Source organism: Alligator sinensis, unplaced genomic scaffold, assembly GCF_000455745.1.
Source record: "Alligator sinensis unplaced genomic scaffold, ASM45574v1 scaffold141_1, whole genome shotgun sequence".
Taxonomy (NCBI): domain Eukaryota; kingdom Metazoa; phylum Chordata; order Crocodylia; family Alligatoridae; genus Alligator; species Alligator sinensis.
In genome coordinates, this window is record NW_005842221.1 from 268,080 (window position 1) to 282,291 (window position 14,212).

The 14,212-nt window shown below is 37.3% G+C and overlaps 1 protein-coding gene and 1 long non-coding RNA gene across 13 annotated transcripts in view; one reads left to right on the top strand and one right to left on the bottom strand.

The window, feature by feature from the left end:
• The window catches only part of TMCC3 (transmembrane and coiled-coil domain family 3), a 156,007-nt gene extending 142,021 nt beyond the window's left edge, over positions 1-13,986 (top strand). For 5 of the 12 annotated variants that reach the window (XM_025208134.1, XM_025208133.1, XM_006027049.3 and 2 more), the window contains 3 exons: positions 953-1,869; positions 3,249-3,384; positions 5,792-7,292. In XM_025208134.1, the coding sequence (XP_025063919.1) occupies positions 968-1,869; positions 3,249-3,384; positions 5,792-6,094 (1,341 nt within the window). In that variant the 5' untranslated portion in view covers positions 953-967 and the 3' untranslated portion in view covers positions 6,095-7,292. Of the gene's footprint in view, positions 1-259; positions 383-952; positions 1,870-3,248; positions 3,385-5,791; positions 7,293-8,126; positions 10,540-10,691; positions 10,821-13,888 lie in introns of those variants that run through there. The other 7 variants (XM_025208128.1, XM_025208132.1, XM_025208130.1 and 4 more) reach the window with 7 other exon arrangements.
• Positions 7,167-10,538, bottom strand: LOC112550838. Its single transcript, XR_003094871.1, has 2 exons — positions 10,442-10,538; positions 7,167-7,750 (listed from the first exon to the last, which is right to left on the bottom strand). It is a non-coding gene; the product is annotated as an uncharacterized LOC112550838 (long non-coding RNA).
• Positions 13,987-14,212: the final 226 nt, after the last annotated feature.

Sequence of the window (14,212 nt, forward strand, 5' to 3'; positions counted from 1 at the left end):
ACAAAGTGGTTACAGCTAGACAGAGTACTAGCTCTTGAGTGCCTCAAATTTTCCTTCTCTGAGAGTTACGGAGAATCTGTCTTATTCTAGTACACTGATGATAAAATATAGACAACTTGGCTTCAGGAAGTCAACTGATTGGAGACCTTCAGCAAACATAAAGAGTTAAATGGTGGTCAGTCTTTTGATCTACACTAAAACCTAATTGCTGCTGTTAGATCTGATTGCAACTCTCTCTCTCTCATGCCCATACCTTAAGCACCTTCCGCCTACTCTGGAATGGTATAAGCCCTTACAAAAAGAGAAGAGAACCATAGACTGCAATTTGTGTTGCTTGCTGTCACTGAATTGCAAAGCATCTGCAGGCAGATGAAGGACTTCTGTAAGTGTGACCAGTGTGTAAGGAGGAACATTATGTTCAAAACCAGTCTCTTAGCCAGTAAAGCACATTTTGGACAATACAAGGCTGTTGTAGGGAATTTTTTTGTGGCAGTGAGTAACTGACCATGCCTAAGTGCCATCCAGTTACAAAGAGATGATTTAACTCTCTTGAACTATTTGAAACTATAGATTAATAAAAATATGTTGGGAAGCTTAGAGTCTGGTTTAGTATTGTCCTAATTGGTACAGGGTAAATAATTTTGAGAGAAATAAGGGTTTTCCCCCACCCTTAATACTCTAGTTTTGTATTACTGTTTTAAAATGAAAGACAAGTCACCTGGGTATCAGTAGTCAACCCAGCGGGTGAAATTTAACCTGTGTTTTACATGGCTAAATAACAGTCTTCACTTTCAACATTTTACCATATGATATGAAAAATAGTTTAATATGCATTCAATATGTTCTGTTCTTGTAAGTTCCTTTGTGATCTCAGCTTTTCTTATAAATAGTTTGGAAATCAAAACATAAAATGGAAGTAGCTGTTTCCAATTTCAATTTTAATCTTTTTCAGGTGGAAAGACATGACATGAATACCCTGAGTTTGCCTGTTAATATTCGTCGTGGGGGTTCAGACACCAACCTCAACTTTGATGTACCTGATGGGGTCTTAGAATTTCACAAAGTCAAACTAAGTGCAGATAGCTTGAAACAAAAAATCCTGAAAGTTACTGAGCAGATCAAAATTGAACAAACAGCCCGTGATGGAAATGTGGCTGAATATTTAAAACTGGTGAACAGTGCAGACAAGCAACAAGCAGGACGTATTAAACAGGTCTTTGAGAAAAAGAACCAGAAGTCTGCCCACTCCATTGCCCAGCTGCAGAAGAAATTGGAACAGTATCACAAAAAGCTCAAAGACATTGAACAAAATGGATCCTCCAAGAGTACCAAGGATATTTCCAAAGACAGTCTGAAAGATATACAGCACTCTTTAAAAGATGTCCTTGGCAAATCTCGCACTACTGGTCATGGAGCTGAGGGCAGCAAATCGGGTGTGCCAGGGGTGTCCTTGACACCTCCGGTGTTTGTTTTTAACAAATCTAGAGAGTTTGCAAACTTGATCCGAAATAAATTTGGTAGTGCTGATAATATTGCTCACCTCAAAAGTACCCTGGATGAATTTCGACCAGAAACTAGTTCTAGGGCCTATGGTGGTAGTGCCACTATTGTGCCTAAAACTAAATATGTTAGCGATGATGAATGCTCGAGTGGGACATCTGGCTCTGCAGATAGCAATGGCAATCCTTCCTTTGGGCCTGGTGGATCAGGCACTCTGGGCAACCAAGAAAAGCTTTCTATGATCTTGGAGGAACTGAGAGAAATAAAGGAGACGCAATCCCAATTAGCTGAAGATATAGAGAACTTAAAAACACAGTTTAAAAGAGACTATGGTTTTATCTCTCAGACATTGCAAGAGGAAAGATACAGGTATTTTCTTTTTCATGCTTTCTTGAAATGGCTTTTGCGTGGTTATATGAAGTGATTCAGAATCATGTGAATGCAAATATATTCTTTAAGAGAATTAGTGAGCTTGAATGTGTTGTTTGTAAAAATGAATAAATAAAATAAAAATTAACTTCCCTTTTTGTTCTTAGTAATAAGTATTGGCTACAAAAGTGCTGTTTCTTTTGTTAACCTACAATACATTTGTAACAATAATACTTCAAGTTAATAGATGGGACAGTTATGTTCATTTAGTTAAGGCTTTTCTGGAAAGTTTTAATCTGCCTCTTGCTTTACTGGCATAATGTATTATATGAATATTGCATACAGTTGGTGCCATTGCTGTCATAGTCAAAGGAAAGTTTTTGATTTATTTCCATTTAGAACCTGATAAACAATCTGTGATGTAATAGAGCTACTTCTACAATTGACAGTGTATTCTTATTCCCAAGCCATTTCCTGCAGTTTGGCATTATGAATGTTCACAAGCCCATAGTTACCCAATGCAATTTTGAGAGAGAGTGCAGTAAACTACGGTGATATGTCATTTTAAATGCTTTAACAAAACATCCTCTTATGGTCCTAAACTACTTGGAAATTAACCTTTTAACATCTATTATGGGCAATGATGTATATTCTGCATAAAATCCAGACCTGGAGCCAAACACTTGGACATAAACCAAGATTGTTTTTTAGTATTTCTCCCCTAAGGTAAACAGTGAATTTTGGACATCTCCATTTTTTAAACCGTAGCATGAGATGCACTTGATTCTTTAGAAAGCGCTAATCACCTGAACTCTTAAATTTTGTGCTTCTTGGTTGTTAGATTGGATAGCAGTTACCCTTTAAAATCTTGGCCAAGTAAAATGTATCCAAATATCAAATGTCATATTAATTGTGAAATGAACAATTTGATTAATGAGATGCATGTCTTTGTAAATAGGAAAAAAAAACCCCATTAGTATAAAGCACAGTACTTAATAAAAAATCCCTTGTTTTACTGTTTTCAAAGTGAAGGGAAGGCAGGTTATTTTAGATGGAGAAGAGGGGAAAATATATAAAAGCCACCACAATGAATTTCAGCCTGAGACGTAAAGGCATGAATTGGGTACACTTATTTAAATGATATTTTCTATTATACCACCAACATATTTGCAAATAACTTTTAGGGTGTTGACTAAATGGGTACATGGATGTTTTACTTTCACTAATTTTCATTGCAAATCAAAGTGGTCGTGGTTTGGCTTAAGAGTATGGAATAATCAAATAAAGAGGGTAGCTTTTTAAAGTGCACATCTCTTCAAAAGATGTAACCACACTCTCATATAGGAGCTAATTTAGACTTGATTTTTTTTCCTGAAAAGGTATGAACGATTGGAAGACCAACTAAATGATCTGACTGACCTCCATCAGCATGAAACAGCAAACTTGAAACAAGAGCTAGCTAGCATAGAGGAGAAGGTGGCTTATCAGGCCTATGAGCGGTCACGAGATGTTCAGGTATTTTTATGACTGAACTTGCTAGGTATTCTACAAACTCTTGTATTTAAATAATTTTACATATTTACATTTAAATTTAAGGAATGTTATTAAAGATTTAGACCCCCCCCCCCCTTTTTTTTTTTTTTAAACGTGTGTAGGGTAACTTTATGGCCCCTTTAAATTTATGGCGAAGATCTCACTTCAATGAAACCAGAGGAGCTGGGATGGTTTTGGTGCTAAGGCACAGAGTTGACAGCCCAGAGGTCACAAGTTCAAGGCCATAGCAGAAGTGCTCATGGCGCAGCCTGTTGGATTCTAATGAGTCTCCAAATTCTACTAAATACCTTGTCACAAAAACATGAAAAAAGAAGGAACAGAAACTTACTCCTTGTTAGCAGAGGAGTAAATAATCCCCAGGTCATGTATTAAATATTCTGAAATGCAAGAATTTTGCTTCTGTCTCTGTCTGCCTCATTGCAAAGGTGGCATTTTTTCCATCAGCTTGCTAATAATCCCTAAAGCCCTTCCAAAATTTATTAATGTTGTGTGACATTTTATTATAATTTGAGTTTATAGTACCAGAACTGGGTAGTTATTAAGAAGAAAAATTGACTGAGATCCCAAATCAATCATAGAATACATTTGAAGCTATGTCAAGAGGTAAGACTTTTTTGTGATACCTCTATTGGACTTTTTTTGAGCATCAGGTCAAAAAAATTTCTCCTTCAGCATTTGGTCTGAAGGAGAAACAGCTATGTAGCTATAGGAATTAGAAATATATTTTAGATAGAAACTCATAAAGTTTCCATCCTACTGAGACTCCTTTTTACCCCGTGTTTCTCCTGCAACAGTTGTTGTCCTTGTTCTTACCTGAATTACTGGAGGAAACTGCATTCCTGATACTCCTTTAGGGGTATAGGTTGTAGCCATGTTGTTCTTCTTCAGGTTGAAGAAGTGACTGCAGTTGATCAGACCAACTGCAGATGCTTCCTCAGCCTGATGAAGGGTATTTGTACCCAAAAAAGCTTGCAAAGAAGAATTTTCCCAACTGTTTAAGTTGGTCTAATAAAACAGGTTGGATTTACCCAAAGAGCCTTGTCTATCTGATACTGCTTTATGCATATGAAGTGAAAAATCTTCCAGATAACTGATGAAAGACATTAATCTTTAAGATAATTATTTTACTACTAGTAATATAAATTGGCACATGGACAGACCTAATTATTACTTTGGCTAAGCATTTGGGAGTATTTTTATTAGAATAAGATCTTCAGATCACCTAAAAAAAAAGAGCTGAGCTATGTCATCAGCTTTGATTAGAAAAAAAATATGAGGTGGTATATGTCATGTTGAAAAAATAAATTTAGTTGGGGATGGGGAATTTCTATTTTAAAATTGAAATTGAATTGAAAAATGAAATGATTTCATCTATGGAAATTGAACAATAATTTTAACTGAAAAATAGCATAGTCTAAGTATAGTCAGCTAGATATTCAACATCATAGAAATGTAGTATTAGAAGGCACTTCAGGAGTTCGTCTGCTCAAGCCCTCTTTCCTTTCCAAAGGTTAATGGAAAACCTGAAGTATTCACTATTGATTTCCACCCCCCCCAACAATAAAATGTGTATTTTGATTACTACTACAAAAAATGAAGAAGTTAGATATTGAAGTATAATGATAGCATTCAGACAGCAAAATGTTTCTGCATTTTATTTATGTCAAGAACATATTAATGGAACCATCTCCCCTTTTTTTCAGTCAATATCATGATATTCAAAGTGATTAGCATCCCTAGCTATAATGAAAATGTTTGGCTGAGCACTGTTCAGTGCGACTCTTCAGATATGTATGCTTACAATGTATTTAAGACATGGATTAATGAGCCCTGAAAAGGAGAGCACAATCTGTTGCTGAAAACACAGTCCCAGCACTATACAATAGGTGGCTTTCAAGAGGTTGAAAGTGAGTTTTGAACAGAATAGAGGTGTAAACCTAATGGTACACACTGCACAATAGATTTAATTGGTGTCACAGCAAACCAGTACCCTCCTAATGTTTTCTGTAGCGTATGCAAAGAAAGTAACTTTGGTGCGGGCTTAATACAGTGAAGTTACCGTGGCAACAGCTTACCCAGTTCTTCAGTTCATCAGTATATTCAGGAAACATGAGCCATCATGAATGTTAAAACTGAGATTTTTCTCCAGCACAAAAGATGGAAATATGCTTTTGATAGCATCGTTGAGGGAGATTATACTTCAACAGATGATGGTGTATACATTTTTTAACATTTGTTTGTGCAGTTTTTTTTAGGTAATTCATACATTACACTTCATCTTATCTGAGAGGTGGCTCAGTATCTAAATGAGAAAATGTTTTGTGTGGAAATGCAGCTGCCCCTGAGTCTTATTTTCCTTTGTCTCTAGGAAGCCTTGGAATCATGCCAGACCCGGGTTTCTAAGCTGGAACTCCATCAGCAAGAACAGCAAGCACTGCAGTCAGAGACTGTTAATGCCAAAGTACTCCTGGGAAAATGTATAAATGTAATCCTGGCCTTCATGACAGTCATATTAGTGTGCGTCTCAACTATTGCAAAGTTCATAGCGCCTATGATGAAGAGCCGTTTCCATATCATTTGCACTTTTTTTGCAGTGACTCTACTTGCAATATTTTGTAAAAACTGGGATCACATTGTCTGTGCCATAGAAAGGATGATCATACCAAGATGAATCCATTAACCTGGATGTTCTATTTTTTTTTTAAATGCTGTATGTATACAAATTACCAACAATTTTTTTAACTTCTCAGTTTAAATGTGATGGCTGGATGAAGAAGGTTTGAAGAAGAGACCCTAGGGTGTAAATATTCTGTGGCAGTCAGTTGCCTGTTCAGTCCTACTGTGTGTAGTTGGACAAACTGATTGTGAACTACTCACTCTCATAAGTCATTTGCCTTAAATCTGACCAAAGTTTTCCCACTTTGCAAATCAGCATATGTCTAAGGTGCAGTGTTTTTAGGTCAGAGCAACCTAAGGTGTAATGTGTCTTATTGACTGGATGGAGGGGAAGCAGTAGTTCAGTTCAGGAGGGATAGCTCAGTATAGCCAGTACAAACTTGCCTCATCCCCATTAGATCAATTCAATTGTCTAACTTCCCCTGTGAATCATGCTGGAATGCACCCTATATTATATGGCATTCAGACATACTATAAAGTGTGGCTGGTATTTCCTCATGCTCGGTGATTAAAAATCTGTGAATTAGAAACTGGGAGGTGGTTTTATTGCTTGTTAGCACCATGGTATGATGCTCCTGACACTGGATAACTTTACACGGATGGTTTATTCTTAAAATGTTACACTTGCCCAACACTTTTTTTACAATTGGTGCATCATGTCACATTTAACAATAAAACTGCTGGTAATGCTGCTATGTTGAATTAAATCTCTCTTGTGGCCATTTTGAACATTGCAGCCTACAGAGAGAAGGTGCATACAGAAAGCCAGTTGTATAAACTTTGGTTAGCACTTAGTTGATGGGTTCTCTGGAGGATTATAAAATAGATAACACTGGGCCTCTAACTGGAGTGAGGAAATAGCTGGAGGAATGGAATGATGTGGGTTTTTTTTCCAGGCTGGAATAAAGAATATGGAGGAACCTCAGGAACAGGTAAGCATTTGGGAGTAGATTAAACTTTCTCATACATTAGAATTGCTGTGCAACCTCCATTTTAAGAAACCTTCTCAGAAGCTACATGTTAGGCAACATGCATTATGAGGCAGGTTGTTTAAATGAATTACTCTGTTAGATCTAGAAATTACATAAAGTTGTTTTCCTTGAAATCTTCCTGTTGCCTGGATAACCAGATATGATGTGTAATACAAGATATGAAATAAAAAAAAAAATCTCTCCTCCATACACCTAAGCTCAGAAACTTGATGGTGTCTCTGGTTATTTAATATTACATTAGCCTTGTGCTTACTTGGGTTGCAGGTTAGTTATGCCTGAATTTTACTTAAGTGCAATAGCTGATATGCAAATCCCTTGTCAATATACTGAGAAAAAGAGAAAAAACACTTTATCCCTTCACCATCACTGGATCTACAGTTGATCTAGTGGTTTCAAGTGCTGAAGGAAAAACTTTGGAGAGCCAAATTTTAAGAGCTATTAAAGGAATTCTGGTAACATGTTCAAAGTCTTGGAGCACAGGAGTCAGGAAAGATTGTTTCTAAGTTGCTGCAGAGACAGGAAACTGATCAAATACGACACTCCTATGTTATCCTAACTTGACCCTGCTCAATCTTCCAGGGGAAAGTGGGCACAAAAAAACACCCCTGCTGATCGTGGTATAACCTTATAAACTCCAAATGTAGTAGTTGGTTTTAACCCTGTAAGTGAAAGCAAGAATCACCATGTAAGCATTCAGCTCCATTTATTTTCCATTTCACCACTGGTTTCCACATAATTATTCTTCTCTCATCTGTGTTTCTTTTCAGTTCAGTGAGATCCTTATTCCCAGTTTTTTTTAAGTTCTAATTTAGATACTGTATGTACATTAAAAATTCATCTCCACCCATTTTCAGGCATCTCTCTTACCTAGTTGATAAACTGAGAAGATTACAAACTGTATCAGTTGAAGAGATTTAAACCTATCTTCATAGTGAAGTCTCCTATAACTTTGAAAAATCTTTGTTGTTTTCTGGACTTACTCCAGAATTTGTACAGCCCTAAAGACTATTTCCCTTTTTTTGTTTATATACCCAGTTGATGCATCCTGAGAACCTTTTGTCCTCCTTTACTGCAGGTAAACAATACATTCCCATCTTCGTTAGTGCTAATGTACATTAAGTCCTTTTTATTGTTTGTGATTTCCAGGTCTTTAGCCAGCAATTGTATTTCAGATTCAAAATCCTTTACTTTTACAATGACTCATGCTAATATCCATTAGCCATTTTAATAAGCCATCCTTCTTACAGATGGTATTTGTTTTACGTACTCATTTCTAACTTTGTACAATTTACCTTTAGATAAAAAACCTAATCTGGGGGCCCCAGTACTCTGAGCTGCTACACTATTGACTTCTTATCATTTACTGCCATTTTTGTTAACCTTTTTATGCAATTTATATACATGTTCCAGACTAAACTTTTGAAAAAATCATGCATTTCTATAACACTTAAGTGGTTCACAAAATAACATGGATGGATGCTATTTATCAGTAGCTTTACCAAACTCAAGAAGATAAATTTAGTCTGGCATGATCTAGTTTTATTGATTTAACCTTGCTGGTTCTAATGTTGAAGATCTGAAGTTTTGATTTAATTTATGTAATCTATCCTGACTGTTTCCAGGATCAGGACTTAAATACCACAAGCCTACTTATATCTGAAAGGTCAATCAGTATCTCTTAAGCAGAAAATTTGTTATAGTGCAACATATGAACAAGAGAGCATCAATGCATGGGTGAATTGTGGTGACCTGCTGTACTACCCTCACATGGTCAGAGTTCAAAATGGGGACATAGCATTCTGGAGTGAGCCAGGTGGGGTCACAAGAAAGGTTTTAGACTTGCCTAATAAATTCGACTAATTCCAAATAAAACATAGTGACATGTTACATAGCAATATAGTTCGATATTGGCTTTGTATCAGGAAGATGGCATACAAAGAAATTGCTAGAAATATCTAAAGTAAGAAAAAGCAGTGTTCTTTCTTTAAGTTACTGTATTCTAACTAGCAATTGGGCATGTCACCTATTTACAGTCAAGAAGTAATAGTCTTGCTATTGCCCTTGCAAGGGTCTGAGGCATGAACAACCTGGGGATTGCAGATTGTCAGTGGTGGGGTGGCAAGCGGTGACCGCTTGCAGGCGCCACCAACAGTGTTGGCGATGCCTTTTTTTGTAGGGGGTGCACAGCCATGCCAGGGGGTACACGTGCACCCACGTGCACCCCCTATGTGTCGCCCCAGGTCTGGGGCCTACCCTTGTTGCTGTCCTGTACTAGGAAGATCCAGCTGCCTTACCCAGACTGTCTCTGGGGATGCCACACTTCTTGACCACTGTCATACAGTCAGCTGTGACTGAAAAAAAAATAGTTTGTACATTCTGTGTTCCTAAAACAATGTGTGTGTTTTACTTAGGGGTGTGTGGTAGGCAAAAAAATGTGGTCCTTGGTGGCACAGCAACCTGGGGCATACCAAGTTCCTTGGAAAGCTCAGACATTGGTTTCTAGCCCATGCTGAAGCTGTCACTACAGCTTCAGTACTATTGTTACCCATTCTAGCTGGATTAAAGCTAGCATGAGTGAAGGCTGAAAGATGTGTGTGGTGGTGGTGGGGGAATAATACACTTTACAAGAAGCAGCAGTGTGTTAATTTTCTTTGATTCTATGAAGCAAGGTTGGAAAGGACCTCAGGAGGTTATCAGTCCAACTCCCACTTTGACCTGGCTCTGCAGCATCTGTATAGATTGGGCTCTTCAACGGGGCTTTTTGGAGCTTTTAGCTAAAACTGATTAAATCAGCTATTAGATAAAATCACCAAAAATACCATACTAAAGTGCCCAGTCTATACAGACATTGGGAGCTGGGTGCAACTAATGCAATGCCTCTTCTGGGCATGCGCTGGGCTCAACACAGGCATACGCCAAGTTTAAAGTTCCATTTTTGGGAGGTTTTTTTTTAACTACATCTTCAAGCAGCCAGTGTTCCTATCTAAGCCACAACTGCACCTTCTCTTGCTGTGTAGGCACACCCTTAAATATGCCTGTTTTCAAGGCCTTTTCACACTGAGAATTTTCTTGGCCTTCTTGGTTAGTGTCTTGTGTCTTCTGACCAGTTCTCACTAGCTTTTGTGTAAGGCTTATCCCTACAGATGTTTTTTCCTTCAGTTCCATTTAAGAGAAAGCATTTTGAACTCTTATTAAAATATAAGATTACTTTTTTAGTATGCTTATTTCATTCAGTCCCTTTAGGTATATGCATAACTTTTTGAAATGCTCTCTCACAGAAGATGTTGAATTTTATTTTATTTTTCTTCTAGCTGATTCTGCCTGGCATTCAAAGAACTACTTCACTTTACCTTATGATGATCACTCTTGCCAACTGGTTCTTGAACATCATGTTCTTAATAATTTAATCATAATTTGTTGCAGCTGGGTCCAGAAGCATTACTAGTTGTTGCTGGTACCTGCAATGCTCAAAAGAAAATTTCACTTCTGTAGGAACAAAGGCTTTGGGGGTATAGAGTGCATGCTCAATTGCCAGTTGATCCCTAGAGAGTTACCTTCCCATGGCAATTACCTTCATCTGAATAATCTTTCTTCTTTCAGCCTGCGGTTCCAAATTGAGTATTTTTTCTATGGTAGTAGCACTTGGACCACTGCTTGCAAGCAGCAATGCCTCTTCAACCTGTGGCTTTTCATAGAGAATATTATTAAAGGTGTGGGTTTTTATGTTGCATGCACTGGATGTCTTTCCCACAATCATGAATAATGCAACACATGCAATTTATCTCTGTCAATTATGGAACAAGTACTGTAATTTTTTTTGTTTTGATCTGGAGTGTGTTTGCTGCAATTCACCTGGGGGTATATGTGTTGTGGGTTTTTTATTAACACTGACTGACTGTTTATGTGGTTTCTAAGTCATTCAGCACTGTGTGTGACTGATTGTCTTAAGTCTTGCACTGTAGGTTTATTTATCAGATATCCAAATAAACATAGTTTCACTACTGCCCAATATTGCCACCTGATTTAAAATGGCAGGGTACTACACTATTCAAATTCTATCCTTTTTCTGCTTTATAGTACAACTTGAGTCATCCTATTCATATAACTCTGTTGTTTTTTCTTATCTTAAACTTCAGTAATAACCATTTATTCTGACAGCTCAAAGAAAGCAATTGAATCTGGTCACCATTCGGCTATTATCAAAGTACTTATTAGGACGTAGTACAAGTGACTGCTTCAGGAGTACGGTGTCTAGTTCTGATTATCCGTACCACTGGAAGGATATTGGAAAAAGTGGAGAGTTCAGAAAAACACCCACACCAGAACAATTACAAGATTAGAAAACATCAGAATAATCAAGGATCTCCAGCGGTTTAGTGCAGTTTCAAAAAAAGGTGGTTAACTCGAACCTAATCTGTAAACATTTATATGGGGAGCTGGAATGCAATAATGGGGGGGTCTTCAATCTATCAAAGAAATACAAAGATCCAATAGCTGGAAGATGAAGGTAGACAAATGCAGACTAGATATAAGGTTTTTGGAACAACTTTAACCAAGGGCTACAATGAATTCTCCATCATGGGAATATTTTAAATCACAAGCAAATCGATGCTTTTCTGAGAGTGATGCTTAAGTTGAAAAAGAAATTAACAAGGAAAGCTGTATGCCCTGCATAGTACAGGAGGTCAAGCAAGATGATCACAGTGGTCCCTTCTGGCTTTAGAACTTCAACAGTGATTGGCAGCAGGGCTAGAATCGCACAGTTTGGATCTGCGGCAGGCCACTGCTAGGTGCCCTGCCACCTAACACTGCCAAAGTCCCCTGACTGCCAGCTGGATCCAACACTGGTTGCTGTCCCCTGCCCTGTGAAAACAGAAACACTTGGAAAAAGTGTTCAATACACAGACTCCTGAACCACTTTAGGCAAATTTTATTTCAAGTCCCATTTTCAAAAGTAGCAGGCAGTGAGGCTTCCTACGTCCTTAGGTGCTGTTGAAAACAATTCTCATATTGATGGCTATGAGTCTTTGGGGTTTTTTTAACTGTTTTTAGAAAAGTAAATGTTTTAATGCTAAAAACTTGAAATATAGTGCTGCAAGTGGACTGGTTTTTCAATGAAGTTTGACTACATTATGAGGTTTATCTTCTACTACAGTTTGAAAAAAATTGACACTTTTACATTAAAATTGTAATGGACTAATTAAGCCAATATCAAGTTTAGCTGAATTGTTACTTTTCCTGGAACACCACAGAGCACTATAATATCTAGCCAGTAAAATCCCCTGACATACTTTGTAGGAATTCGGAAGACACTGTACATACAGATTTCATCAGGACTGGATAAATTGCCTTGTAAAGTTAATGTATTGTACATTGTACTGATGTTGGGAAATTCTTTCTAACAGTGTATCTCCTTTTCTTTCATTGTAAGATAATGATGACTTGGCAGTATTACAGTGTACTGATAACTCTATTTTAATTGATGCTATTTTGTCTCAGTGTTTAATCTTCTGTGTACTTCATACCACACTTTCATTTGGTGAAGCACTGTGTAAAGATACAACTATTAAAATAAATAGGTTTTTGTATATTTCTTGTTGTGGTCATGACTATCTCAAAGGGTGCATTAACATTTTTAATAGAAATATTTAAAATGATCTCAGGTTACTTAAATCTTGTTTTGGTACTTTCTCTGTTCAGGACTATATTTCTTAATAGGGAAGCAACCTGAATTTTCAAAATTAAAGATTAAAGCCATTCAGGTGTGAATTCTGAATGGTATGTTGGAACTTTATCAACAACTGACCTCTTGAATTTTATTTGAAGGGATGCCTTTGCAATGTTATAAAGGTTAGAGAAGGAATCCTCACTATACTACTTCAGATCAAGTGTGAACAAGACATATTGTGAACTGAATTAATTTTACTGAACAGTTGAATTCTGTGACCTTTTAGAAAACAAGCAGAAAAAAAATAAACTGGCTTTTTAAAATGTTACTGTCATAAAACAATTTATATTTGACGCTGTGCCTAATTCTAATGCCACTGCATGTTTGTTAAGAATGTTTGTAATGACTACAGCAGTTATTTATTGAAAAGTAAATAGTGCTCATGAGAGGAATTATTGACAGCTACTGGGAATAAAGTCCTATTTATACTAAGCGGGTAAGTCTGGGTAGAAACAGTGCAATGATACCATTTTTCTCTGCTGTCATGCATTGAGTCTGTTATCAACATAACGGGGATAGAAAAATGGTTTTTTTAAAGTCCAGTCCATTGTAAAGCATTCCTGGTAGCAGGTTTTGATGTGGATGCTAAGAACCTTCAACTTTCTACTAGAAGATAAAGCTAACTCATTTCACAAACTAGGTTTTCCTCAGTTGGTGGTAGTTTTTGGTCACTCCTAATGTTGGCTAGATACATACTGAGGACCCAAAGATGAAAAAGTCCTGTGTACCCTGTATACCTCTTAGGCAGCCCTCGGTAAAACTTAGTTTTTCTAATGGGTTCAAGTAAATGTCCTAGTTACCACGGGCTATAGAAATGGGCATATCTTAACTATGCTAGTCTGATTATGATGAAGGCCATCAACAAACAGGGCTTTTTTACTATTCTGAAGAAACTAGGTTGTCCCCCTGAACTGTTGAACGTCATTCGCTCATTACATCAAGGTATGAAGGCAACTGTAGTGTATGAAAACAAAGAATCAAATGCCTTTGACATCAACAATGGAGTGAAACGGGTACGTCTTAGCCCCCCGTGCTCTTTAACTAACTTCTACTTTTTCATACATTCAAGGGCAGCAACGATTATATTTATCTTCGAACCATGGAGGCTTGTTCAACATCGCAAGGTTTAAAGCGAAAACCAAGGTGAAAGAGCTGGGTCTGAGAGATTTCCTGTTTGCGGATAACACAGTCCTGGTCGCCAACAGTGAGTCTTCCCTGCAAAATCTCTTGGGCAGATATTCTGAGCCATGCAAGAGCTTTGGGTTGACAATTAATCTCAAAAAGACTGTGATCATCTACCAAGGGGTGGAAGAACCAATATCTGACATCACTCTGGAGAGTAGATTTCTTGGTGTCATCGACAGCTTTTGTTACTTGGGTTCTGTGATCAGCA